This window comes from Budorcas taxicolor, chromosome 14 (genome assembly GCF_023091745.1).
Source record: "Budorcas taxicolor isolate Tak-1 chromosome 14, Takin1.1, whole genome shotgun sequence".
In the NCBI taxonomy this organism is placed as follows: Eukaryota; Metazoa; Chordata; class Mammalia; order Artiodactyla; family Bovidae; genus Budorcas; species Budorcas taxicolor.
Window position 1 is genome coordinate 60,967,825 of NC_068923.1, and position 24,572 is coordinate 60,992,396.

The following is a 24,572-nucleotide window of genomic DNA, read 5'->3' on the forward strand; positions in this document are numbered from 1 at the left end:
CTTCTCACTTGGGAAAAAAAAAATTGAGCCAAGTAAAAAATACTTCATAAAACGCATCAAATGGCTGAAACAGTTTCTCTTGAATTTCTACATCTATTTTTTTCTAGGTAGTATAGTGTAGTAACAAATAATGTAATTATAAATTATAGCAGTTATTAATTTGGAATATTTTAGGCTGCACTGTTGATTAATGCATTTTGTCATAACACTTGGTAAGTTGTGTCTTTTACTGGAATGCCGAGGTTGGAAAAGGCACCATGTGTATTTCTAGTCCTTTCTTGAATGTGTAAACTTTGATTCTTACTAACTAAATTGTTTTACAGTATTACTTTAATGCAGTACACAGCCTAAAATGCCTTTTGGAATTTTGATGTTTTCTTGGTGGCTCCTTTAAACTTTTTGCACAAGCCCCTTTTAAAGTTAACATGTAAAGTTGTTGAGCATATTCCGTTTTTCATATTAACTACTCTGTCTACATTACTACCTAACTTCAGGCTTTCATTATCATCTCTTGCTGAAATTATTGTGGTAGCCTTTTAACAGGTTTCTTGCCCAAGTCTTTCCTTTTTAGTCCATTTTTCCCTCCAAAGTGATACCTTAAAAAAAAAAAAAAACTTGAAGTCTCAGAGCGTCACTTTCCTACTTTAAAACCCTTGTCTGGCACCTCTGTACCCGCAGAGTAAAGCCCGTGTCTCCCTGGCCTGTGACACTTTGAGATTTGGCTCAGGTGTGTGGTTTCCACCTTATTTCTTCTGCCTTTCCCTGTGCATATTATATAGTATGAGATTGTTTATAGAGCTCCTTAAAAATTTGGAGTCTTTTACACTCTGTACCTTGCATGGTGGTTTCCTCAGGCTCAGCTGTAGCTCTTAACTTTTTCTGCGTGGCAAGCTCTTACCCATCCTTCAAAACAGCACAGGTTTTGAACCTCTGTAAAGCCTTTTCTTTGCCCGTCCCGGTAGTCCCCTTTGTATTAACTCTGCAACCCACACACCTTCAATTTATCGTGTGGTATTGCTAATGGGATTTCCAGGTGGCGCTAGGGGCAAAGAATCCCACTTGCAATACAGGAAATCTGGGTTCAGTCCTTGGGTCAGGAGATCCCCTGGAGAAGGCTTGGAACCCACTTCAGTATTCTTGCCTGGAGAATTCCGTGGACACAGGAGCCTGGCAGGCTGAAGGACTATGTCCTGATTTAAAGCTGGCTGTCAACTTTTACTTTTGTGTCTGGAAGTTGAGATAGGTGCTCAAGAAATAACAGGCGGAAGTCATCTGAAACTGGAGAGTTCGGATTCACTCTGTAGTGATGTTTGAATATCTTTTCACATCGTTCTATTTTTAGTGTATTTTGGATGATTTGAGCCCATTTGGTCACTCATCTTTTATTTTCCAGGATCTGTAGACTGTGTTATCCTTTCTGATTAGTAGGTAGTCAAGATATTTACAGAACCATCACAATAATGTGAAATTCCCTCCATAGGGCTTTATCATCAGCTTTGAACTTGGTATAAAATCAGTTCCTGATGTGATGCTAAATGTCTTATATTTTAAGTAATATGTTTTTAATTCAGAATACGGAACTTCAAATAAGCTTCATAAATAACACTTGTAAACTCTTCCCTAAGGCTTTTGTGATTCGTTGTTTAGTCCAGTAGAGAAGCGGCTGAAATGGGAAGTTTAGTATTCATTTTCTTCATTGATGACTTCCTGTGTTTAATAGTAGGATTAGTCTGTAATTGTGTTCTCTTTTCTACTGTCAGTAAAGTTTATTGTATTAAAATGTTGAGTAAAATCTGTGTCCCTTTCCTGGATACTAATGGAAGTAGCTGATAGTGTGAGGTGATGGAAACATTTTATTTCTAAACACTTTTCAGTTTGCATTTGATTTCTGTTACCCGAGGGGACTGATCCTTCACAGCTGTTAGAAAATGTAAGTGGGTTCCTCTCCTGCTGTGCAGATCTTTCCTTGTTTGGGAACCTTTGATGGCACAGTAGGGGCTTTTAAAAGTGTCACAAATGTAAGGCAATTTATACTGCGGTAAGTGTAGAATTTTGTTGTTGCTGTTTATGGCAGAAAATTGAAAGTTAAAAGTAAATGGAGGAGGAAGGCTACTGAGCATGGTGTGCTCGTGAAAGCAGCTCTTTTTCGAATTAATAATGCCATTTCTCCTGGTCACCTGGACTTTCAGTTTTCCTCTTCCATTTCTTCTCTGGATTCTCTTATTGGTGAATTGAAAAATAAAAGAATAGATCGATGGATCACAGACAAGAAGTAGCGCACATTTTGACTTGATTAATGCTGAGGTTAAAATATGTGGGAGAGGGATGCAATCAGCAACCCCATGGTGAAAGCAGTCTGTTGAATGGTCTGTGTTTTGAACTGAAGGGTGTACTTATTACAGAAATAGTTCTCTGAGTACTCTGTGAGGCCCAGTTGTTAGCACATTGCTGAGAAAAAGAACGCACTCTGCGGTTGAAGAAGATGCCTCTTCAGTACGTGAGGCTTTTACCACTTAGCGTGGAGATGACAGCCATCACATTGGAATACTAACCTGAGCAGCAGATGAGGTCCTGAAGCATGCACACATTTCACCAGATGTTCCATTTCTCTTTAGGGCAAACTTCTGGTTAGTTTCTTATATCAGTCACTCTTTAAGAAATCAGAATTTGAAGTTCATTTTATGCAGCCTGTGGCTGTTTATAAAGAAGAGAAGAGGCACAGGCATTTATAACCTGAAAGACTGGGTGATTTGCATAATATCAAACAAATTGTCCTACAGCCACACTTTATACTTTTGTCATTGATACTGTGTGTGTATATTCTGCACGAAAAGGTTTGGGAAAATACATATTTCAAGAATATATTTCTTATGAAATGAACAGTAAAGTAGTGTTCTTTGTTGGTTGTGCAACGACTATTTATGATTTACATATTCCTTCCCAAAAAGTATTTGAAGCAAATGTGAGTTTCTTGCTAATTTGACAATTTAAAACATCTTATAATTGAACAAATTGTGGATATTCTTAATCATAACATCTGCAGGATGTTGATTTATAAACACTATAAAATGTTTTCATGCTATGCATACTTCCTGTAGTGTATGCTTACAGTTCAAAAGAATTATTTTCTTATCTATTTCCTTCAATCTTTGAATTTTACCACTGGTCATAATTCTGAGTCTGGAAAAGATTTCATGATATTCCAAATTTCTGTGTTTTTCCTTCCCATCCATAATGGTTTAGCAGTTTTATGTTAATGTTAGGAGTGTTAACTTTGTAAAAGTAGTGATCTTGTTAAAGAATGCATCATCTTGTTTCTTTGGAATAATATGAATATAATAGCCGCAAGGTAATTAAAAATGAGTATTAATTGAAGAAAGGGAGGAATCTGGCGTCTTCTCTTTTGGAAGCTTTGCTTTATTCATGTTCATTCTGCATCTTCACTTTAGTGGGGGATCCAGCAAGGACAGTTTTATAGTGCATTTAAGAAGATACACTCTGTTTCTTCCTACTTTCAATCAAATATTTTGGAAAAAGCCCTCATGTCTGCAGGACTTCCATCTGGTGAAAACTTGATCTTTTCTGCCCAGTTTCATCTTGGCTCTCTCCAGTGGTTGTAGCATAATAGCTTCTCTTTGAGATTAAAACACAGAACAAAGACAGGCTCTTTTTATTAATATAAAAGTGAAAGGCTACAGATTTGTGAATAGTCCTTTTTCCAGATAGAGAATTATTAGAGACAGGTCTTATTTTCTTCTTTAAAACTCTACATTCTAAAGTTGTGCTACCGTAATGGACGGTTCTTAAACTTTTCTTGTCTGTAAAATGGAGATAATAATACCTATACCATAGAACTGTTGGGATGGCTACTGATAAATGTAGACTATTATTATTCATCTTGTGGCTTTGAAAAAATAAAGATGGCAAAAGTTAAAAGAATTCAATGTATGTAACCTGCTTGGGTTATATAATCATTGAGCACTGTTTTGGTCAGAGCATTTACAGAACAGCATCTTTGTGATAACCAGAGATTTTATCTTTTGCTTCTGCCCAATTTTGGTTTTGTTTCCTTACAGTTCTTTTTATGAATATTAATGTCAGTCTTTTTTAATAAAAATTTTTTATGATTTAAATAAACATTTTTGCTTTTGTCATACACCCCTGTCCACACACAGCATTTCCAAATTGAGAAATTTAAATAGACCTTGTTATGGACCGAATGTCTGTGTGCCTCCAGAGTCCATATGTTGAAACCCTAACCCCCGTTGGTACTTAGAGATGGGGCCTTGGGAGGTAATGGGTTAGATGAAACCATGAGGGTGGGGCTCCGGTCTGATAGGATTAGAGTCCCTCTAGGAGCTTGCTCTCCTTCTCTGTTTACCGTGTGAAGGCCCAGGGAGAAGGTTGGCAAGCCAGGAAGAGAGCCCTCGCAAGGAATTGAATGAGCCAACACTTTGTCTTGGGTCCCCCAGCTTTCAGAGCCATGAGTAAGTAAACTTCTCCGGTATTTTGTTATGGCAGCCCGAGCAGGTTAGTACACAAGGAACAGTCAGAATTGCAGAAGTTATGTAAGGAAGTAGGCTGATCTCTGATACTAAAGAGAGAAATTCGGTATTGAGGACATTGTGACAATGTCTGGAGTATGGCCCTATCTGTTCTTATTCCTGATAGGAGAGCAGATGTGTTTTGAAATTTTTGTTTTATGACACCATCTGTAAGATGTTACTGTTTGTGGATGGTAGGTGTTCTGAGATGTTTTTGACCTTCAACAGTCATGTGAGTGTAGCTGATTTTCTCTGGACAGGCACTTAGTGTACTAGTCATAATTCAATGTCAGATGATTATCAGCTAAGCAGAGGTCCTGGGAAAAGTTGGTGCATCACAGCCATAGCAAACAGCATATCAACATTTCGTTTTTATATATTCTCTTGATGAGGTTGTTGAATCGAAGTAACTGGCAATTGGAAGCTAAGACTTATTTCCAGGAAATCAAACATTTCCTGCTGAAGTGGCTTCATGCCACCCTGCAGATCTTTAATAAGATTCCATTTTAATTTTGTAGGGAAGGTAAATTTATTAGATATAGACCAAGCACTTAGAATAATGCTTGCTGTTTACTTACTGCAGGTAATTTAGTCAGAGTATGCATCGTCTGCCCTCTTAAATGTGACCTGTAAAGTTGGACATTTGATCCATGGTGCTTCTGAAGACAAGGATGTCTGTTTTAAAAGAGTTTTTTCATTTGGTTTTGAGAAGTCCTGGAGAAAGGACTGTAATATTACTTGATCTATAGAACAGTAAAGTAGAAGAGAGATGCTTAGGGAGAAAGAAGTAAAGTAAAGCTTTTACTGTTTTTGTGGCAGTAAAAACAAATAAAATGAATATTTGCTAATTACTGTTGGTAACTAAGTTTTTTTATGGCCTCAAATGAGACACTTCTGACTTCTGTGCTTTGACCCCATTGCGGGGCTTCCTTTTCCCAGTGACATGTTCGAGAAGCAGTCTTCTCATCTTTCCATTGCTTTCCTTCTCAACAGCCTTCGGCTGATTTTGAGTTTTGCTGAGAGCTTAGTGTGACTTGATCCCTTCAGTGTCATGGACAGTTCTGCAGCAAATGGACCCTATTTTTATGCTCTTTGATCTGAATATAGCCTTTGACATTACGAATTTGTCTCATGGACCCTCTGCTGAAGTTCCATAGTAGGAACATCTGGTTTACTTCTTGAAATGCTTCTGTTACTGAACTCAAAATCTTGCATCTCTTTTTTGCCTTTTCTCTTCCTTTCTTATCTATATCTTTAAACTTAACTATCACTTTTGTGAGCATGCAAATTTTGTTATGAATTAGAGAACAGAATGTACTCTATTTGAACTTTCAGCCCTTGCTAAGTTTTTCTCATTTTAAGTACACTCTTTGAATTATAACAAATTAATAGAACAGTATTTCAGAGAATTTGGAAAAGGGGAAAAATTATCCGTCTTATATCTTTAACACAGTGATGGTTAATAATTTGGTATATTTCCTTCTAAGGTTTTAAAATGTGTTTAACATTTTTAATTTTAGAGTGTCTTTACCTTTTTTATCTTTGATATTATATTATGTTAATTTCCTAACCCAGGGATTGAACCTAGGTCTCCTGCATTGCAGGTGGATTCTTTACCAGCTGAGCTACCAGGAACGCCCTTTTTATCTTTCATATTATATTACATTAAATTATTGTATTATTGAATGATTTTCCTCATTGTTGTTTAAGCAGTATTACTTTCCAAAGAATTATTTCCAAATATAATGAATCTTGTTGCTAACGGTGGACGAGAGTCCCATCTGTCAGAGCAGCGTTCAAAGTAGCACGTCTTCTTTGATCTTTTAAGTAACACAAGGAGAAGTCAACACTATTGCAGAGAACCTTGTAAAGTGGCTGCAAAGTTAATGAGAAATGCTGTGTTTGGAGAGAAGGTGGAGTACCTATATCCTTCCCTTTACAAAATGACTACTAGTTATATTGTGTGCTTTCAATTGTATAGAATGTGCAGAAGGACTTCCTGTTATATGGGCATGTTACTAGATACTCAGCCTCACTATTGATGTGCACAAAAGCATTCAGTCTTAGCATATATATTACTCTTGTATGAAGGTGCCAGGTGATTTTATTGTTTATCATGGGAAATCCATGTTTAAAGAGAAGAGAGTTTTTAACTTAACTATTTTGTGAGTTATATAGCCCAGAAAAAGTATATTATACTGATAGAATACAATTGTATTTTTGACAAGAAAAGAGCATTGCTGCCACAGTGCTTGCCCACACACTGCTTTATTTACAGGTAACAGGTTCATTGGCTTTGCATCTGAACTTCTATGAAATTAGGTGTCTTTTAATCCATGGTGTCTTGGAATTAACATTGCCAGCTCTCTTTTTTATGCTTAGTTTTAGACTTGATAAAATAATGCTATTATGCTTTCTAGCCTTAATTTGGTATGGAAGGAAATAATGAAAATAATGAAATTAAAATCTCAGTCTTTCAATATTTATCTTTATATTTAATGAAAAATGTGGGACAGGAGATTAACTCTGACCCTGCTTTTCTAACCTGCATGTAAGGAGAAAGATGCCTGCTGGAGTCTTTGCATAGATGCCTTCTCTATGACTGTAGTAAGTGCCAATAAAAACTATTTCCATTTCTTCCTTCAAATAATTTGCTAAACGGCATATTTTAGCTAAACATACAATACCATGAGAAGCTTTACAGTATTAATTTTGAGTAAAAATATCACACTTTTAAACATTGAGATGATGATACTGGGATGAGTAAAGTGTTCCTACTTTACTGAGCCTTGATAGTTCTAGTTTATTAGAGGAAGAAATTGAAGAGATAGCTAGGCCTGTTTTAAAAACTTCATCTATAGCTCTGGAACTTGGTGAAATCAAGGATTAGAATCTAGTCTGTGACATTCATTCATAAATGTAGGATCATCTGACAGTAAAAATGCTGGCTGCTTTTCCTCATGACCTAGAAGTCTGATTAAGGAGCTGCTAATTTAGTAGATGCTAAAGCTGAAACTCCAGTACTTTGGCCACCTCATGAGAAGAGCTGACTCATTGGAAAAGACTCTGATGCTGGGAGGGATTGTGGGCAGGAGGAGAAGGGGATGACAGAGGATGAGACGGCTGGATGGCATCACTGACTCGATGGACTTGACTCTGAGTAAACTCTGGGAGTTGGTGATGGACAGGGAGGCCTGGTGTGCTGCGATTCATGGGGTCACAAAAGAGTCGGACATGACTGAGCGACTGAACTGAACTGCTGAATTTAGTAGAAACAGAATGAGAAAAGAAGCTTCTTAGATATATAACCTATACTCCACGTCATCCATCTCCAGGCTGTATATTTAAGCCCTGGAGGTCAATGCAGATCATCTCTGTCACTGATATACACCAGTTTTGTTTTGTTTTTAATTTTATTTAAACTTTTATTTATGTAATTAAAATTAAGATGCTTTAAAAACTCAAAATTGGTGGTTTTTCTGAGTGCCAATGTCCGTTTAAATGTTCTACAAATGATTCAAGTGTGAGATTGTTTCATTGCTTCTTAGTATGAACTGAAATTGTGTTGGGAGGAAAATCTAATGTTTTTCGACCCTCTCCTTCCTTCAGAGATCAGCCTGAGGCCTGTTTTCTTCGTGAGCAACCCACATATCCTCCGTAGTCTAGCACTCTTGTCACGTCTTAAACTCTTGATTCTTGTTACTTCTCCCTTTCTTCTGACCATTCTTGTTAGGGTTTCGTGATTATATTTTTAGTGAAACTGACCCCCCTCCCATTTACCTCTGGAATATTAGCACCCAAAGGCACATTAGAGATAATTGATTCCACTTTAAAAAGCTGGAAAAGGAACACATGAAATTTTATTCATGAAGGATTTTTAGCTGGTCCATGCCTTAACTCTTAAAATGTCAGATTTCTCACATGGGTAATCATTGCCATTTTGCAACTGTTTACTGTGATTACTGTTACCCTGTGATAAGCATTAATCCAAATCATTTTTTTCATTTGAGGTGAATTAAAAATTAGATGATTTTTAAACTGTATTTTTAAGGGCATTTTGGTTATTTGGAGGTTTTCTTCTGCCTCATTTTATTGTATATAATGGCAGAGCAATTCAAGTCTGCTGTTTTCTCAGTCTGCAACTATTCTTTCGCACTGTATTATTTTGCAAGGTAAGTAGCCAGACCTTTGAGTCCCAACCACCAGTTCCTGGTGGTTATTAACAGAGCTAGTTTGTTCATTTTAAAGGCCCAGAGAACTGTATGGGATTACCTAGTTACTCTCTTTAGGGAACGTTGAGCATTTGAGTAGACCCAGGAATGCTAGCTGTCCCCTTGTGTCATATCCGCTCCTCTCTACTAGAATGTCAGCTGTGGGGACCTTTTCTGTCTTTTTCGCCCTGTTTCTGGACAAGCACATTATAGATTGATACATACACTTGCAGTGTGAATATATGAAGGGATGAATTTGCTGTTCAAGATTTTTCTTCCGCTAAATAGAAGAAGGAAGCATCTGTAAGCTGTTTGTATTGCCTTTATCTGACTATCATAGTCTTTTCTGCAAGGAATAGATACATATCCATTGGGGATAAAAGAGGGCTTTTGTTGTTAAGGTGATATTACCTGGTTTGAAAATGCTTTGAAACATTGCAAATGCTCTGATTAAACTTACTAGCTTTGTAAGTAGGTATTGTTTGATCTGCCTTTGGCACGTTTTCTAAAGCCTCGGCACAAGCTGCTGGCTCTATATCTGGATACTGCAGTGAGGGACAGTTTTTTGTGTTTTGTGTGTGTGTGTGTGTGTGTGTGTGTGTGTGTGTGTGTGTGTGTGTGGTTTGAGTGAGGGTTGAACAATCAAGTTCAGGGAAAGTAAAACAAAGATAGCCTTTCCCTAGGTAGTTACTTATGCTTCCCTAGGTATTTATTTATTTATAGTTGTGTGGTTTATTTCTATCAGTGTAGCCCATAGAGGTTAATTCTATTTCAAACATCTGGCAGGATCTTGCCTGCCAATTGTGCAAGAGAATTATTTGGTCTGTTTTGTAGCCTTCCAGCGTCTTTCTGTAATAATTTTTTTTTCCCCCTTTCAAAGATTTTTACTTCTCACCTGTACTCTCTGTTTCATCTTCTGTCTAATCTGAGAGGCCCACCATAGAAAACCATCTTCAGGAGCCTCAGATTACATAGTGGCCTATGATTGGAGCAGCCTCAGTAATGGCTTCTGGAGGTTTCCTTGTGAAAGCTGCCAAAGACAACAGGATCACTGGGTTTCTTGAGGAAGGCTTTTAGTGTGTGTGACTCTAGAACTGTATTCCAAGGGACGTTTGTAACATAGCAGAACACAGTCTGTGCTGTTTATTTTTAGAATGTAACATTTTTGCTAGAGACCAGCTTTCCCCAGAGTGTGTATTCATCTCAAATGAAGAAGGGTTGCCTCTGTGTTGGGATCACCACTCCTTGCCTTTATTATTATTATTATTTTTTCACTTCTTACCTTTAGACCAGTCTTAGCTTACTATTAATAGCTCTGGTCATATCACCTAGTGGGTAAACGCGAGTATTTTCTCGTGTCCACCCTGAGAATTACTAATCTAAATTGCAGAGTAGTTTGGATAAAGCCTCTGTCCACCTTTTCCCATGATGGACTTCCTGGTCTTGGTAGGACAGGGGTAAGAGTGACCATCTGTTGCATGTCCTGCTGAAAACTGGTGTTTTCTTGGGAACTTTGGCCTGTCATTTCTACTTTTTCTGATGGTGTGTCATTGGTGATCTGTTTGGCTGCCCCTGAACCGAACTGATTGCTACTTCTCGTCTTGTCTCTCCCCGTTGCCCCCTACCACCACCCCCGCCCCGCCTCATCCCCCTCCACTGCATGCTTAAGAGGAATGGAAGTTCTCTGAGAGCCAGGATCATGTTTGGCTCATTCTCCACTGTATCTCAGTGCTTGTTACTCTTTGTTGGATCTTAGCCCCTTTGAGAATTTAGTGAAAGCTTTACACCCTCTCTCCACAAAAGTGTATATTCATATGGTTTTGGGAAAAGGAGATTGTAACAGGGAAGTAACATGGCCTCATTGAAAACAAACCATGAGAATCAAACCTCAGATTTATTGTGGTGGCTATGAGGGTTTCTGCTCGGTCATGTTCTCAGCATACACCTCATTATTCCTTACCTTGTGAAAATAAGTTTGGATGAAGCTGAGTGTGTAGAGAGTTGGTGATAGACAGGGAAGCCTGGTATGCTGCAGTTCATGGGGTTGCAAAGAGTCAGACACGACTAAGCACCTGAACTGAACTGAACTGAGCATGTAGGCAAAGAGATGGGCAAGAAAGGGTTGGATAGAGGCTGTGGTTATAAGTACTTCTGTTTTGTTGATGTAACTAATCTGTAGAAAATTATTTCCTCTTCCTAACCTTTGCTTTTTTTGTAACTCCTGTCACTTGCCATTCTTGCCAGCTTTCCCTTCTTTGGGTTGTAGTTAAGGACACTCTTACAAGATTGTATCCTTCAAGCTTTAGACCCCATGGACTGTAGCCCACCAGGCTCCTCTGTCCCTGGAATTCTCCAGGCAAGAATACTGGGGTGGGTTGCCGTGCCTTCCTCCAGGGAATCTTCCTGACACAAGGATCAAACCCAGGTCTCCTGTGTTGCAGGCATGTTCTTTGCCATTGGAGCCACCAGGGAAGCCCCTTTCTTCTGAGAACATCTTTAATACGAATGTTCTAATCCACTTGTCCTGACCTTTGAAGGTAAAGGAGTGGATCACCCCAGTAAGCAATAGATGGCACATGTGGGAGGTGTGTGCTGTATTGAAATTGAGTCTAGCCCTGTCACTTGGGTGGGCAGTGTGCCCAGTCAGTGTTTGTGTATGGGGCACGCTGCTGCTCAGTCTGCTTCCCATTTCCACCCTTGTTCTCAGTGCAGTTTGTAAAGTCACCTGTTGCAGGGTGGGGGAGGAAGCCGATTTCCTTCCTTCCTTCCGAAGAGTTACAAATGGAATCAGGAGATAGAAACTTATATAGTACAATGCAATTATATTGTTATATACACAGTAATAATAGAACACCCAAGATTACCTTTTCCCGAAATCTAATTTCTGTAGCTTGTCTCTTTCTTTATTGAATCTGTTCTTTATTGTACTGAATATAATTAGCTTATAGTTTTAGTATCTAAGAAGTATTTTTTTCCTTTTGTAATCCTTTTTCATGGTAGGTTGTTTTTTGATCATATTCATATTTGTACATGTGAATTCTTTTTCATGAAGTTGATGTTACAAATTCATGGATACTACCTCTGATTCTCTTCCCCAGTTTCCTGATTTCTCTGTCCTCCCAAAATGCAGATGAAAATGGGGAATTTACTCAATACTTGGAGACCAAGTTAACCAAACCCAATTCTCAAAAACTTGCGATTCAGATAAGTTTCATAGGCTCTAGATTATAAATAACATTTCTGAATAATAGGTGACAGTGCATACCTGTTGAACTCTTCTTGAGGATATTCAGTAATCTTCAGAAGGCCTTTGCTTTGTTGCAAAGGCTTTCATTTAATCCTCTTTATGACTTCACGAGGTTGATACTGATTTATTCTCATTTTACAAGAGCAGACACCTTGGCTGAGATAATTTGTCACAGGTCACACAACTAATGTGTGTTAAATTTAGACAGTGTCTTGTTGGGCTTGGGCTGCCATGACAGAATACTGTAGACTGGATGGTTTGAACAGCAGGAATTTATTTTCCAGTTTAACCTTTGAAAGTCCAAGATCAAGGTGCTGTCAGGGTTGGTGTCTAGTGAACACTGTCTCCTTGGGTTGTAGCCAGCTTCTCACTGTGTCTTCACACAGCCTCATTACTCAGTACTGCCCATGGATGGAGAGAAAGGAAAGAAGCTCTAAGGTATCTCTTCTGATAAGGGCACTTACTCCCTTATTATGAAGGCTTCACTCTGATGACCTCAACTAAAACCAGTTCCTTCCCAAAGGCCCTGTCCCCACATACCATCACATTGCAACCTTTAACCTACAAATTTGGGTGTCCACACTTCAGTCCATAGCAGACAACATTCAGACCAGGTTGGCCACTTCAGATTCTGAGTAAGCTTGTGCCGAATTCTCTGCTCCCGCAGTTTAGGAGCTTTGGTATCCAGACTATTTGGTGACTCTGTTAAATGTAATAAGTTGGCCAGCAAAAGAAAACTCTATTGATACATGTGTATGTGCTCCTTTAATACGGCCCAAGTGGCATAGTGGTAAAGAATCCGCCTGCCAAGCAGGAAACATGGGTTTGACCCCTGGGTCGGAAAGATGCCCTGGAGAAGGAAATGGCAACCCACTCCAGTGTTCTTGCCTGAGAAATCCCATGGACAGAGGAGCCTGGTGGGGTGCAGTCCATGGGGTTCAGAGAGTCAGACACAACTGAGTGACTAAACAGCAGCAGCAACTCCTTTAATATCATACGTATTTTACACTTCTTTTGCTAAAAACCAAGGAAAATAAAAGTAAGAATAAATAAGAAAACAGAAATCATCTATGATCCCACACCCTGGAGAACTGTTGCCATTACCATTTCAGCGTATTTCTTTACCATTTCAGCATATTTCTTTCTAGTATTTCTCTTTAGGAGGAGGGAGCAACTTTCACATGTTGTGCTTTTTTGAATTTTTTCTTCTTGGCCTCTCATAAGCAATTTCCCGGTTAAAATTCTAGAGAACTTCTAAGTGATTTTTGCCTTGGAGAAAACAGATTTGAGAGCTACTGAGAAAGTAGAGTATTATCTGAGCCGAGTATGGGAGAAGGTGGTCAAGACTGATGACTCAGGACCTCTCAGGGAAAGAGCAAACAGAATTAGTGGTGTGTGTGGAGGGTGGGATTACAGAGCGCATTACCTATTTAACTCCCCCTTGAAAATGCTCGTTACAAGCAAGCAGTTGTCCAAACTGGAGGTACGTTTTTAAAACTGCCATCATCAGATGGTTGGAAGTTGAAACCACTGTTTTCTAGGTGAGGAAATTAAGGTTCAGAGAGAGAAATGCATATTTAACCAACAGCTCCTATTGAAGGAGGGACTGTCTTTAAAGATCGTGTCACCATAACTTCGTCAAGCTCCCAGCACAGGTGATGCTCAGAATGGTTTCAGAATGAACAGTTTTGCTCCTACACTGCAAACAATACTTCCAGAAAGGATCGTTTGTTCTTTATTTAAAGTATTTAGTGCTTACTCCTGATGCATCCCAGTCTGTTTTAACAGTGGTTCAATAGGTAGTTGAACTACTACTAGTAGTTTGTTAGGTAGTTTCTTATAGGATGAGACTGTTGATTCATTTCAGTAGCCATTTCTTCTTTTCTTCCTCTGCTGCTGCTTGTTCTTCTTCTGTTGCTAAGTTGTACAAACTGTTATCAGTTTTATGAAAAAATAATCATGAGACAGTCTCTCCTTGTTTTATTTTAAAAACCTAGATTTTTTTTAAAAGGTAAATCAGTTGTAATTGTTTTATTAGAAAAATGTTTTTGCGTCTCAAAAAGCTGCATAATAGTTTTCCTTTAAAACCCCACGTGAAAATTTTATTTTAGGGTTAAGAAGTAGAGTAAATCTACTTTGAGATCTTGGTTTTTTTACCCCCTTTGGATAATATAAATCATCATGTTTTCCATTTTGCTTTGATTGCCAGTTGTTTGTCTAGTCACTCACTAAGTTGTGTCTGACTCTTTGCCACCCCATGGACTATAGTCGGCGAGGCTTCTCTGTCTATGGGATTTCTCAGGCAAAAATACTGAAACAGATTGCCATTTCCTTCTCCATTGATTGCCAGTGCTCAGAGCTAAATTTGTGTATTTTAACCAAAATATCTGTGGCTTGCTTCACTTTGTTCAGGTCTCTGCCTCACCTTTAATTTCCACCTTGTTTAATTTTACTTTCCTTAGATGTGATTTCACTGATTACATTTTCATGCAAGCTGCTTTCTGTGCTTCATGAACATGCTAAGATGGAGATATATCGATTTTTATCTGTCTACCTATCTGGGGCTTCCCTGGTGGCTCAGTGGTAAAGAACCCGCTTGCTAATGCAGCAGACTCAGGTTTGATCCGTGGGTCAGGAAGATCCCCTAGAGAAGGAAATGACAACCCACTCCTGTGTTATTGCCTGGAAAATCGCATGGACAGAGCAGCCTGGCAGGTTGCAGTGCATGAGGTCACAAAAGACTCAGACACGACTTAGTAAACAGCAACATATACCTATATATGTATAATTTCTTAATGATTGTGACCATTCCCTAGTACATTAACAACAATCACAATTTTGAAGTATTTCTGTTAGCACCTCACTTTGTGCCAACATTAAACAAGAACATGGTATATATATATGTAAATATGTTGGAGTGTTATTTGTCCTCATGAAAAGAGCATGAAATATTTATTTTTCTAAATCCAGAGATTCTCATTTGGTCTTCTAACATTTGTGCTCTTCATTGTAACAAGTCATATTCATAACAGTATGAATTTGTTGTGTATATACATAGTATTTTCTGTGAAGAATGCTGTTTATTTCATAGGCGACTTCTTCCCTGGTGGCGCTAGGGATAAAGAACCTGCCAACTAATGCAGGAGGCATAAGAGATTCAGGTTTGATCCCTGGGTTGTGAAGATCCCCTGGACGAGGGCATGGCAACCCACTCTATTCTTGCCTGAAGAACCCCTATGGACAAATTCATAACTATATCAATTTGTTGCAATATATACACAGTATTTTCTGTGAAGAATCCACATTGTTTCATAGGATACTTCCTGAGTTACATTAAAACCTCTTAAAAAACCCTCTGGCTTCCAATAGTTTTCTAAGCACTTGCTGGTTTTAAAAGGTAGAGTAGCACACACATCCTCTTCCCCCCATTCCCACATTGGCCTACAGAAGCTTCATGTCAGAATTCATAAATACTTTAAAGAAGGAATTAAACCACCCAGGGCAAATGAACAATTTAAAGGATATTTCTGGTAAGATTAAGAAAGTATTTTGGTTATTTCATTTTAAATAGAATAGGTTCATGTCTAGAGTACAATTTATATTGGACACTTTATTGTGAGAAACTGAGCTCTTACCATAATTCTTAAGAAATCCCAGAGTGACCTTAATAACAGGTATATTAACTGAGGGGAAAACAGATGATTACATAAATGCAGACTTGGTGAAGAGAGTATGGAAGTTTTAAGAAATGTGTACTCCACCCAGAGTAGCTGCTGCTGCTGCTGCTAAGTTGCTTCAGTCGTGTCCAGCTCTTTGTGACCCCATAGACGGCAGCCCACCAGGCTCCCCTGTCCCTGGGATTCTCCAGGCAAGAACACTGGAGTGGGTTGCCATTTCCTTCTCCAAAGCACGAAAGTGAAAAGTGAAAGTGAAGTCACACAGTCGTGTCCGACTCTTAGCCACCCCATGGACTACAGCCCACCAAGCTCCTCTGTCTGTGGGATTTTGCAGGCAAAAGAGTACTGGAGCGGGGTGCCATTACCTTCTCCTACCCAAAGTAGACTCTTATTTAATTCTTTTTTTCAAATGCACATTCTGTTTGCTTAAATCTACATCTGCTCCTAGCTTTGAACACTGCCTGAAACGTATGTGTGGCTTGGCAGGAAACCTGATACAAAGGGGAAAGCACCGAGTAGTTGGGGTAGAGCCTCACAGTTGATAACCCTTCTGCGCTCGTTGCAACCTGTGGCGCTGCTGGGAGGGAGGCTTGTGATAATTTTCTCATAAGCCCTCCTTAGGACAGCCCTAATGCCAGGACAGATAGGAGATTTTGATGTATTCCATGTCCCTGTGATGCTTGTGGTAATCATGGATTTGTTTCAGAGTTGTGGGGTTTTGTTTGTTTGCTTTTAAAGCTATTTGCATCTCTTGCCTGAGCTTAGTTTGTTCTTTGCTGCAAGGAGCATGTATACTACATCTGGTCTCTCTCTGTTCCTTTCCTTGATGTGTTTGTGCATCTTTGATCTGAGCCAGTGCTTGGTTACAAAGTGATCTTGGCAGAAGTTTCAAATGCTAACATAGAATGTAGTGTCTTAGGAGGTTGATTATATATTTGTGATAATTCTCAACTTTGACATTTAAAAATCCTTGATGGTAGTTTTACCACTTAAAATCTTACTGATAGTGCTAAATTGTTGGTTAATTTAGTGATCAAACATGCACACGCTGTGGTTTCTGAAAACCTAGAAATTGTGTATTTCTACTCTATCTCTGTTATGCTTTATTGATTCAGAAATAATTTTCTCGACTTTACTAATAAGAGATGAGATCCTGTAAATGGGTGGTTGCCTGGCTTCGGAGTCAGAAAGTCTGAAGTCCAGTTGAGTCCTGCCCCTTCACAAGCTGCAATACACAGCTTTTTAAAAAAGATGTCAATAATCATGCTTGTCTCGTTAGAGGCATCCTGAGGAATAAAGTCAAATACCGTGTGTAGACCTCTTAACAGGAAGGCTGACTCAGTAGGTGCTCACTAAGTGCTGGTTCCTTTCCTGTTGCCGAGCTCTCTCCCTTTTTCTGCACACTATGTCAGTGCATGTGCACATTTTAAAATGTGTTTTTTTTGTAGTTTTTTTTAATGATTTAGATTTATTTGCTACAATGTTGTCAAATAATAGGTCTGTTGAATTGTTTTTAATTTTTAAAATTTAAATTAGATTATTCCTTAGTTCCTTAATTGTTCTCTAATAAGACATCTGTAAGCTCTCCCCAGTGCATCCCCTCACCCCCAAATCTGCCAGACAGATCGTTTTAGAGTATGTTTCAGTTTCCTTCTTTCAGCTCATCCCCATCTGGCCAGCTGTGTTAATTCCTTGTTCCTGTGTTTTTGGTGATAAATTGCATTCATGAGACCTCACTGAAAATAATAAAGATGGTTTTTAAAATGGTGAGAAATTGGAGGTGAAAGAAGTACTAATTGATTATTCTGCTGAACTGAAAATCTTCTAAGCCACCATCCTTCCCAGTGGTCTTAAGGAGAACTCAAAGTGTTATTTGGTTGTTTGCCAGTGTGCGTCCCAGCATAGCATTTAAATAGAAGACTGCATATTATTTTCAGTGTTTTCACATTTGGAGATAAAAACGAGGGAAAGCCCTACAAATGTGGTGGATTTGTGAAAGGAATAGTTAACTATTGGGCAGCCTGCCTCAGTTAAGACAGTTTTAGCTCTAGGCAATTTAAAATTGCCTGTTTCGCAAAGAAGATATCTGGAAAAAGTGAATATGAATATACTGGTGCCAAACTGAACAGTTATTCAGTATTGTAAACCATGCTGTCCTTTGCTTGGGAGAGGCTTAACCAATTAAGATGATTGTAGAGGTTGAAGAGATTTATAAAACTTCACCTCATTTTTATAACCTTCCAAGTTCTGTAGCACCACCTCAGTTGCATCTGAGTGTAGTGTGTGTATTAGTAATTTGAGTTGGCTTAGCAGTAACTTCCAGTTTGTCTTTGAAATTCATTTGCTGTGCACTGTTTCTCCTCAGTCGGGAGGGTGTGTTTGCTTTTTAAATGAACAATGTTTAAAATGTTCTTTCATAAACTTTTCACTACACAATTCTGAGCCTTTCTGTTGAGTATTATAATAAATTTTGAAGTATTTCCCTCTCCCAAAAGGTTTTTCCTTGCTATTCATCTTTGGGAAGTTCTCCAAAAATATTTAGCCATTAACTCAGAAGTGAGTGTCATTGGTTGAAGTTGCTGCCTGGGCTTCTGTTAAATCCGAGAACTTGAGAACAAAAATGAAAGTGTCTGTAACCCTGAACCAACTCGGCAAAGTTGCCAGTAAAGGCTTGTTTATTATTTCATTAATCCGCATTAACTCCACAGTAGGGAGCTGTGGCACTTTGTATCAAGGAGCTTCTGGTCTTCTTTTCCTGCTCCTGTGTTTCTTCTTGCTGATTCTCTTCCTCCGGAGGTGTGAGGCCGTCCCTGCCTGGGAGTGAACCTATCTCCCTGTGTAGTTGCATCTTTTCTACCCCTCTTTTAAAACTCCAGAGAGGGGTGAGGGGGTGTTAAGTGAGGATGGCTGGGAACGAGAAGGAAATAGCAGCAGTCCCCACTCGCCAAAGCCTGTGGGCTGGGACACTGTCCTCACAGTCCCTTCCAGGTAACATGAGCCCCTCTCATCCCAGTTCATCCAGTATCCTAGCTAAACTTGGTCCCTTTTCATCCCTCACCTGCCCACCTCCAGTATCTCTCCCTTTCACCTCCAGCATAACTCCTGAGGGGCGTCAGCAAAGCCACTAAAGCAGTGGCATTTGCCTGGGAGATTAGAATCTGGAATGACCATCCCTTATTTCCTGTGTGAAGTTTGCTGCCGTGTCAGAGGGATAAATGCGTGTCAGCTGGTGTGGCAGCTCAGCTACGTTGATTGGTGGGAGTGTTGGGAGCACAGTTTTGAGACAGTTTAGCTTTTGTAGGGTTTGATTTTGTACTTTTTGAGAAGCTGGGTTGGAGGAGGAGGGGAAAAACTGAGAAAGGAGCCAACGGTCATATGTCTTATCTGAACGTTAGAACAAGGACACAGACCTGAAAGGCTGCAGAGATAAAAATTGCCTTGGCTGTTTTTGAGTTGTCTCTTGCTTGCATATAATAGGATAAATATGACTTCTTTAAAAATTTTTTAAATTAAATCAAAGTAGCTTCTTTAAGCTTTGCTTCCCGGGTACCTCAGTGATAAAGAATGTATCTGCCAATGCAGGAGACACATTGGTTGGATCAAACCCAAGGTTTGATCCTTGGCTCAGGAAGATTCCCTGGAAAAGGAATGGCAGCCCACTCCAGTATTCTTGCCTGGGAAATCCCATGAATGGAGAACCTTGGCGGGCTACAGTCCATGGGGTTGCAAAGAGTCAGACATGACTGAGCGACTGACCGCCGCTTCTTTAAACTGTGCATTTATTGGAGCCTCGTGTGTGTAGCTCCAGCCAGGACTGGGCCTTAGTGACCCCAGGTTCACTTGAGAGCTCTGGCACTGCTAGCCTCACCTTTTCAAGGGTCGCTTGCAGTCCTTTTAGATCCTTTCTTTCCCTGCGATACCGCCAAGAAGACGTTCATTTTTTTTTTTTTAATGTGTTTTTTAATTTAAAAAATAAATGGTTTAAAGTCTAAGCCAAGATGAAGAATGACCTGCAACTTCACATATTTTTTGTGTAATAGTGAAATTTCAGTTCATTGTAGATTTTTCAAGAGCAGTTTTATTAACTCCCCTGTCATTGTTCTTAACCCTTAAATTTGTTTTTTCATCATATGAAAGCTCTTGTGACCTTAAAAATAAATTTTTATTACAATGGCAAATCCATAAGGCAACAGGCTTTACTCATATCTCTTAGTCCCTTTTCTAGCTGAGAGAAATACTTCATTTTCCTTCTTATCCTTATTCAGGGGGCTTTGAGGTAGGTAAGACTCTGTATGAAGAAGGAATCTGGATGTTTGCTACCAATTGTAAGATATTTTACTTCATGCTTCCTGAAAATGCTATTATTAAATCTGTTGTATTCAGGCTGTTTGACTCAGTAAGATTAAAGAATATTTCTTAGAGATGGCATTTTTATTTTAATTGTTAATGCCTGCTAGAGGCCCAGCTTTAGTTTATAGAAAAATCATTACTTACAAGTAGCATAGCCAGTGAGCAGTGTGGAGTCAGAGCGTTTTGACTGGGATGAGCTCTCAGATCTTTTTGGAGATGGGAAAACTGAGCATCAGAGAAGGACAGCAAGATTCCCCACGAGAGAAATCCCAGCACCAACATGAGAACCTAGATTGCTAGACTCCAAGTCTTTTCTTTATTACTATTGCAAGTTGGTAGAAATTTGTGCTTGTTTTATAACTAAATTGTACATTAACAGATGTTTAAGAAGTTCCTGTTTTTAAAAAAAGCTCATCCTGTACAATCGTGTTTGCACTGTCAGTTGCTTATAATTGATCCCTATCTCCACTTTCCTATCCGTTTAGAATAAATACTAAATTTAGTAGCTCTGGCTCCTGTTTTACTGGTAATGTTAGAATTTTTCGTTCATAAATTACATTTAATTAAATTTTACTAGCCAAATCAGTGATTTTACTTTAGAAGAGTTGTGAAATTTTAAAATAGAGATCACAGTAGTGGTTCTATCCCAGTTTTGTGTGGTCAATAGAAATCTCTTAACTGGCCAGGAAGGGAATCTCTTATATGCTTGAGAGTGAAAAAATTAAGAGATAATTGATACAGGATCACCGTATTAATTTTATACTGCTGCTTCTTGAGACCATCATGTTGTATATAAAAAGAAAATTTCAAAAAGCACTTAATTCTGAATAGTTGATGAGTTGGCTGCCATCTTTTATCATGAGAAGTACAACTTTCTTTGGAATAAGCAGATTTATAATTTCTTTATCTAGTAACAGGTGTTGAAAAGACCATGTCCATCTGAGGAAGTTTCTTTTATATTCTTTGATCCTGAATTTTGTTTGATTTGTAAAACCATAGCACTGTGACCAAGGAAATGACATTTAACCCACTTTTGCTGAAACCTGATTAAAAATTTTAAAAATGAAATGGTTGGATTTTGAGTTAAACAAGTATGTTTAAGTGCATTTATTATACAGAAATAGCTTGACTATTGCACTAACTATAAAATTTTCTCTTGTTTTACATATTTGCTACTCATTATTGGGCTATATTGCTTTTTAAAATACATTATTTATTGTATTGTCAGTTTGCACTGATTTTCCTAGTAATACAGCTTTGAGTTAATAATGTACATTATAGTCATTAACAATAAAAGTTAATTCAACTGTTCCGTTCCATACATGGTGATTAGCATATGACTTATCTAATAAATAATATTGATTACTTAACGTAAAGGAACTCCCAGACAAGAAAAAAATTCTTTTTTAAAGTTTAGCACATGCAGCAGGGGGCACCAGACGAAGGCAAAAATGAATTCTTATATTTTTAATCAGCTGCAGCTTGTGTACCATTCATACTTAAATCGTGTAGTAGTTAACTGTTTCCCTGTTAGTTTTCTTGATTGTTTTATCTTCTTAGTTCTAAAAGCTTTGTTGAAAACAGTGATAACTGCTCTTAACTTATTCTTTCAAACAAAACTTCTTACAGCCAACCAATTTAGTAATTCATAAATTTCTTCTTAAAAGAGACCACATAATTACTTGTTTGCAATAAAGCATTATTATTACTTGTTAATATTAGTATTAATATTATAATACAGTATATATTATATATATTATAGTATATATAATTACTGTTACAATATATACTATATTATATTACTACTAATATACTATTATTACTATTAATATTATTTTTAATACTGTTTCTACAGAATGTTTTTTTGGTTAATGAGAAAAGAAATGCCCTAATGATTTGAAGGCTTAATTTGTTTTCTTTATGTGTAAAGTGAATGAATTTAAAAATCTGGAAAAATGTTCCCTTTAGATAAGAAATAGCTGTATAGAAATTTGTTTCCAAAAAGGCTTGTTTTTTCATATGGGTGATGTCACTAAACAGTTGTTCTTCTGTCCCTCTCATGCCCATCATCTAGTCCAGTATCAGATGGAGATGATGCGGAGCCTTCGCCATGTAAACATCGACCACCTCCACGTGGGCTGGTACCAGTCCACATACTACGGCTCGTTCGTCACCCGGGCCCTTCTGGATTCTCAGTTCAGTTACCAGCATGCCATTGAAGAATCTGTCGTTCTCATTTACGGTTAGTAGGAGTTTCCTTTATTATTCTTTTCTTCCCTTAATATTATTGCTACTACTATTTTTGCTTTCTGTCTTTTTGCCTCTAAGAGCAGCCTGGCAGGCCTTCCCAAGTAAATACCAACCCTGTTTCTGCAGCAGCCTCAGCAGCAGCTAAGTCTAGACAGGGTTTCCTTCTTTCTGTTTATTTTTCTTGCTATCAGAGCCCTGATGTGTACATTTTGGAATGCTGGAGTAGCTGCTTCATTTTTATTCCTCCATCTCCCCTCCCTCATTTGAAGGGGCTGGTGGAACTAGACCAGATGTCTAACAAACCCCGATTGCTAGAGTGTCTGGCTCTGTACGTGACTGACCAATCATAACACAGTGTGCCAAGTTTTTTTTGTTTTTTTTTTTTATACCTCTGACAGCAGCGTACAAAACCTGGACTGTTTCTTAGCACAAAGATTTTTTTCTTTTCGGCCTATTTAATGGTGTTTCCTCAAGCTCTCCAGACCAGATGTTCTGTGCTGTATCAGAACTGTAGGCAATTTAACAGCTTTATAGCCTTCCCCCTCCCCAAACACTCACAGTTTGCCATATCTGGCAGACTTGCATATAGTTTCCAGCTGAGAAGTAAATGTAACGTCCTGAGTATCTGTCAGAAAAAATACTAATGAATACGATCAATCTTATGAGCTGCCCCCAAATTGTTTCAGTATGTTAACAATTGGATTACAGTAAAGAACAAGTTGTTAAAGTGTACTTATATTGGCTGGAAACATTGCATCATCAGACCTTGATGAATTTTCCACTTGTTTCAATCTATTTTGGTTTTCATTTTATCACCTATTGCTAAAAGTTTCACTGTGTTAAGTTTCAGGCAACATGAATGTTAACACAGGTTTTAGGCGAATATTGGCATGCCGGAGCCGTTATCATGCAGCAAGTGCTAAGCTCCCTTACTCTTGGAGTGTTTAAGCAGTTAGTTTTGACAAAATTAGTTTCTCTAAAACTAAAAAGACACTTGTGATTGCACCTTGACTTTAATGGTTTTGTTTTTAGAATTTACTTTAACTAAAAAAATGTGAACAGTGGTTATTCGGATGGATAAATTGTTTGCAGGGCCATTCATTTAAATTAGGGACAAAGGAAATACACAAGTGCATCCAGTGAGTTTTCATGTTTAATATTAGTATTTTTCTTTTAATTATGCAAGATATATATAAGATGTATGGAACATATGCTGTATTTAACCTTTGTCAGGATTGCTGGTTCCAGCTGAGTAGATTTGAAAATAACTGTATTTTGTATCTTATATTTATACTTTCAGGAGGAAGTTATTCTGCCTAGTATAAGTAGGATGATAGTTTTTTGCCTTTTCACTTACCGTTTGCTATATTGCTTTGAATCTGCTTCAGATTGTGCTCTGATCTTCATTTATTTTTATTTTATTCTTCATTTATGTTTATTTTGATCTTCATTTTGCCAAGATTGTACAATAATTAACAGAATGTGCTCAGAACCAGTGTCGTTTGAGCACTGGTAGTGACAAGATTCTTAATAATTTCTTTCTCTTTTCTTTATTTGAGATCCCATAAAAACTGCCCAAGGGTCTCTGTCACTAAAGGCATACAGACTGACTCCTAAATTGATGGAAGTTTGTAAAGAAAAGGATTTTTCTCCCGAAGCGTAAGTGTTTGGGGGCCTATAAGGCATATGTTAAGGACTGGTGTTTTTCTTTTAAGATACTAGTTTGCCACATGTATTGAGTCCTTGGCGGTGGTGCGGTAATGCCTCTGCCATGTGGACGGTAGAAGTGTCTGCATGGCTGAGTGCCCCTTGATCTCTCCGTTTCCATGTTTAAACTGTTCTTTATGGAATGTCTCATCTGTTGTTCTCACCATGGGTGAATGCAGTTAGAATGAGAATTAATTAGCTACTGGATTTGAAGAAATGCATGATTAAATAAAAGGAGATGGGATGAGTGTTCAGCGGCTGTCAGATTGTAAGCTCTGCGTCAGAACGGTTGTGAGCCGTTTGTCTTATTTTCTGACCTCCTGTTTCATTGTGGGGGACGGGGTGTGGAAAGATTCAACATTTTAAGGGTTTAATAAGGAGTGTGGCTTTTGGGAAATTTCATGGATGACAGGAATGCAGAGAACTAATTATTAAAGCTGTTTTGTGATCCTGCATAATGGCACTGGGATATTTACATTAAAATTTTCTAAAATTCAGAATTCTTTAATTTTCTGTTAATTATAAGAATATGTATTTCTTAATAAATTAAAGTTAGTGGCTTTGACTTCATTTGGGACAGGCACTT

General features: G+C 38.2%; 1 protein-coding gene across 2 annotated transcripts in view; it reads left to right on the top strand.

Annotated features, from left to right (window-relative positions):
* Positions 1-24,572, top strand: part of EIF3H (eukaryotic translation initiation factor 3 subunit H) — a 99,472-nt gene that overhangs the window by 62,148 nt on the left and 12,752 nt on the right. For both annotated transcript variants that reach the window (XM_052651709.1, XM_052651710.1), the window contains exons 3-4: positions 22,104-22,271; positions 23,839-23,938. In XM_052651709.1, the coding sequence (XP_052507669.1) occupies positions 22,104-22,271; positions 23,839-23,938 (268 nt within the window). The remainder of the gene's footprint in view (positions 1-22,103; positions 22,272-23,838; positions 23,939-24,572) is intronic.